Source organism: Nicotiana attenuata, unplaced genomic scaffold (genome assembly GCF_001879085.1).
Source record: "Nicotiana attenuata strain UT unplaced genomic scaffold, NIATTr2, whole genome shotgun sequence".
NCBI classification, from domain to species: Eukaryota; Viridiplantae; Streptophyta; class Magnoliopsida; order Solanales; family Solanaceae; genus Nicotiana; species Nicotiana attenuata.
The window spans coordinates 1-4,765 of record NW_017693335.1 but is presented as its reverse complement, the minus strand read 5'-3'; the positions used below and the strand labels follow the sequence as shown (position 1 = coordinate 4,765).

Genomic DNA, 4,765 nt, shown 5'->3' with positions numbered 1-4,765 from the left:
CCCTCCCCCACTCCACCCCTACCATCACCCCAAATTTTTTTTTTCAACTTGCACATTTTTAGGTAAAAGGTTTTTTTTCTTATGCAAGATGAGCATGATTCTAAAACTTGGGTCAAGCTGGGCGGGTTGGGTTATGACCCATAGTTTAGCTCATCTTGACCCAGCCCATCTTAGCCCAAGTACACTTTGGGCTGGGTTGGGCAATGACCCATTTATTGACCTAACCCATCTTGACCCGCCCAAATTCAGCTCAACACACCCATTTGCAACCCTAGTTGTAATTTACTTTCACCCCCTCCCCAAACCCCCTTCACCCAATCTTTCCATTGTAGTGGAACTAACTTGAACTCATGGTCGGGAATAGTGGTGGCAAAATGAATTAAGAAAATAGTTATCCATTTATATTATCTACTAAAAAATGAGCTGGGGATAATGAACTTTTTAAAGATTGGTCAAATATGGATAAGATTCACATTATTCACTTAAAAAATAAATAACCAATGAGTTTAATTTTAACATTTGCAAAGATTCAAATTGGGGGTTCCTCAAGTTTGGGAGACTAAGAATTCTCCCGAAAATGATCCTATTCAAGAAATCATGGATAATATGAATATCCATATTATTAGCCAATTAACCCATTTCTATTCGTATTAAATACGGATCGAGCCAAATACTTTATTTATTTTATATTGATCGTTTTCAACACGTTCATATCCGATCCGACCTGCCTACTTATCATCCCTAGTGGGGATTATTAGTGATGATTGATTAAACGAAAATTGAAAAGGTCAGTTCTTGAAAATAGAGCTACATGCATGAATAATGGGAAGTTGGTGACAAAAATTACCGCAATGACGTGGTAACAATAGTTTGAGAATAGTCACGAGTGCACAAATACAAGCACATTAATTAATTAATTAATTAATATTTCCTCACTGACACCATAACGTATGTATAATGTGTCCTGTATCAGTCAACAATCCCATGAAATGTAAACCAAAGACGCCTTAAATGGCGTGCCAAGTGCTGGAGTGTAGTAACATACCAAAGGCGGTGCTTACTTTGTTGAGTGTCACACAAATGATGGCTAACATTACCACCACATATTGACAAAAACACAAAGAACAGAGATGAAATCGAGCTCGAATGAGCTCTAATGGCGGAAGAACGAGTAGCTCGAATGAGAGGGGAGAGATATCTGAGAAGCTTCGAGTAACACAATTTTGGAGAATGAAAAACTCAACTATCAGAGAATGTCCATACAGCCTTTATGTACATATGTCCCACTCACTTGACAGCTGGCAACAGCTGTGCATTAACTAACAGCAGCTAATTAACTAACAATCAGCTAAGCAACTAAATAACTGCCAACTAAGCTAATTAAGAGGGAAAAAGGATAAATACAATGTAATATGTAACTAATAGCTAATAATCTCAATACCCCCCTCAAGTTGGAGGGGAGGAATCCACTGCCAACTTGTTGAGCAGATGTGAATGTTTGATGCCAGTTAAGGACTTGGTGAAGATGTCTGCGAGCTGCTCATTGGTGGAAACATGGTGTAAAGAATCAAGCCCTCTTGCAACTTGGTTCTGACAAAGTGGCAATCAACTTCTATGTGTTTTGTGCGCTCATGAAACACTGGATTCCTGGCTATTTGTAAGGCTGCTTGGCTGTCACAAAATACTGGAATAGGAAGATTCACAGGTACAGTCAGCTCCTCGAGCAGTGTAACCAACCAAACTAGCTCACCCACAACCTGTCTAGCTGCTCGATATTCTGCTTCAGCTGAAGACAAAGAAATGGTGGACTGCTTCTTTGATTTCCAGCTGATGGGACTATTGCCAAGTAACACAATGTAACCACTGACTGATTTTCTAGTTTCAGGACATGCTTCCCAATCTAAGTCACAAAAAGCTTTTACTCCATAATCCTTGCTGTTAGAAAAGAAAATTCCCAGGCTTGGATCACCCTTTAGATACCTCAAGACATGGTAGGCAGCTTTCAGATGACTCTCTCTTGGTGATTGCATGTATTGACTAAGGTGCTGGATACTGAAGGATATATCAAGCCTTGTATTTGTCAAGAAATTCAGCTTACCTACTAATTTTCTGTAGTTGGAAGGATCAGCTAACAAAGGACTTTCATCTGCCTTTAGCTTTGTGGAGGGATCAAGAGGTGATGATAAGCTGGAATATTTGGTACATACAAACTCTTTCAGTAAATCCATAGTGAATTTTCTTTGAGATATCAACACTCCATCTCCTTTATAAAGCACTTCCATTCCCAGGAAGTAATGTAGCCTCCCTAAGTCTTTTATCTTGAAAGTTTCATGCAGAAAACTTTTCAGAGAATCAATCTCTTCTTGATGGGTTCCTGTTACAATAATATCATCTACATATACAGCTACAAAAAACCACTAAAGATCCTTTCTTTTTGTGAAACAAGGAGTAATCTAATAGGGAGTGTGTGTATCCTTTGGAACATAAGGCTTCAGCTAACTTCTCATACCATTGCCTACTTGCTTGTTTGAGACCATATAGGGACTTGTTTAACTTGCATACTAAACCTGGTTTGTCAACTGCTAGGCCCTGAGGTATTTGCATGTACACTTCCTCATGGAGATCTCCATGAAGGAAGGCATTGTTGACATCTAACTGGAACATCTGCCAACCTTTCTTTACAGCAGTTCCTATTAGTGCTCTCACAGTTGTCATTTTCACAACAGGTGAGAATATTTCTGTGTAATCTAACCCTGCTTTCTATGTGTACCCTTTTACTACTGGCCTAGCATTGAACCTCTCAATACTACCATCAGACTTGTATTTTATTTTATACACCCATTTACACCCTATTGCATTTTTACCAACTGGTAATGGCACTAGACTCCATGTATTATTGGCTATTAAGGCTTCAAACTCTTGATTCATGGCTGACTGCCATGCAGGGCTCACAACTGCCTCTTCAAAAGAAACAGGTTCACATTCATGTAAAATGTTTATTACCAATTGTTGACTATCAGAATTTAACATATTAAGAGAAATATAATGTGCATTAGGTATATAAGTGGTAAAAGAAAGAGAGGAATTACTGTCATTTGAGAGATCAGACTGTGGCAAGGGCTGATTCTGCATGTCATGCAGTTTAGGAAGAGAATAGTTGTAGTCTTTTAGGTACGTGGGAATTTTGTGAGTTCTAGAAGGTCTAATTTGTGTGTGGCCCAAAGAAGGTTCTTGTTGGTTTACAGGACTTGGACTATTTTCATTAGGTGGAGATCCTTAGTGTTCATTATTAGGTAACATATTTTCACTATGATTGGACTCTGTAGACTGTGTTCTGTTAGAGCTGGATTGTGGTGACAACTGCCTATGTGAAGGTTCAGGTGATACTAGATTATGATGTTGACTTGATGCAATTGAATCTGCTCCTCTGGGGGTAAAGAAATTTGAAGCCAAGTCTTTGTTGACTTGAGGAAATGAGGGAAAAACTTTGTTTGACTTAGAAAGCAAAGTGAAAGGAAAAACATCCTCATGGAAAACTACATCTCTTGAAACATGGATCCTTTTTGTGACCAAATTTAACACTTTGTAGCCCTTTGTCCCAAAGAGGTACCCCACAAACACATGAGGTAGAGTTCTAGCTTCAAATTTGTCTCTATGAGTCTTAAGTGTAGTAGGGAAACACAGACACCCAAAACTCTTGAGATGTGAATAAGAGGGCTTTTTCTTGTAGAGTAGTTCAAAAGGGCATTTGCCTTTGAGATAAGATGAAGGCAGTCTATTTATTATGTAAGTGGAGGTAAGAATAAATTTTCCCCAATACTGCAAGGGTAGCTTTGATTGATACAGTAGTGCCCTTGCTATTTCCAGTAGGTACTTATGTTTTCTCTCTACCACCCCATTTTGTTGGGGTGTGTATGGACAGGTTCTTTGATGAATGACTCCCAAGGATTGAAAGAAGGAGGTAGTTTCCAAATTAATGAATTCATTCCCATTGTCTGTCCTTATGGTTTTGATAGAGGTGTTAAACTGAGTTTTCACCATGGCAAAGAAAGCTTTTATAGTATGCAGGGTATTGCTCTTGCAACTCAACATATGAGTCCATGTACACCTGCTGTAGTCATCTACAAAGGTGATGAAATATTTGTGTCTATCATGGGTTGCAATATGATATGGCCCCCATAAATCAACGTGTAGCATTTCAAAGATTTCAGTTGTGATGGTAGTTCTTTCAGGAAAAGGCAATCTACTTTGTCTGGCCATTGGGCATATAGGGCAAAGGAAGGGTTGAGTGGGTGCAAATTTAATTGGTATTTCATTAATCCCCTTCCTTGGCAAATGCATGTCCTAGTCTATTGTGCCACAAAAATTCAACCATGTTTGCATCAGATGTAGATGTAAAAGTAGAGATAGAAGCAGATGTATTTGACACAGGAATATTTTCTTTACTACTTGAAAATGAAGTATTAAGACTGGAGTGCTTATGTAAGTGAACACACTCCTTATTACAAGCATGATATGGGATAGGTAAACTAGATATAATGGAAGGAACAAGATGTGAATGAGAGTGTGCATTATTCTTATCTGGTACACTAGATGGAGTTTGAGTAGGAGTTAGAGTAGATGACACACTCTTGCAGAGTTCTCAAATGTGATAGTATAGGCCATCAGAAGCCTTACCAATCTCCAGATGCCTCTTCAGTGAAGGGGCCTGCAGAAGGATACATGAAAATTTGGTAAAGATAACAAAGCAATCAAACTGAACTGT

The 4,765-nt window shown here is 38.7% G+C and overlaps 1 protein-coding gene across 1 annotated transcript; it reads right to left on the bottom strand.

Moving 5' to 3' along the window:
* Positions 1-1,508: 1,508 nt before the first annotated feature.
* LOC109222580 (uncharacterized mitochondrial protein AtMg00810-like) lies at positions 1,509-2,715 on the bottom strand. Its single transcript, XM_019386924.1, has 2 exons — positions 2,520-2,715; positions 1,509-2,374 (listed from the first exon to the last, which is right to left on the bottom strand). Exons 1-2 carry the CDS (start codon positions 2,713-2,715, stop codon positions 1,509-1,511), a joined length of 1,062 nt encoding a protein of 353 aa, XP_019242469.1.
* Positions 2,716-4,765: the final 2,050 nt, after the last annotated feature.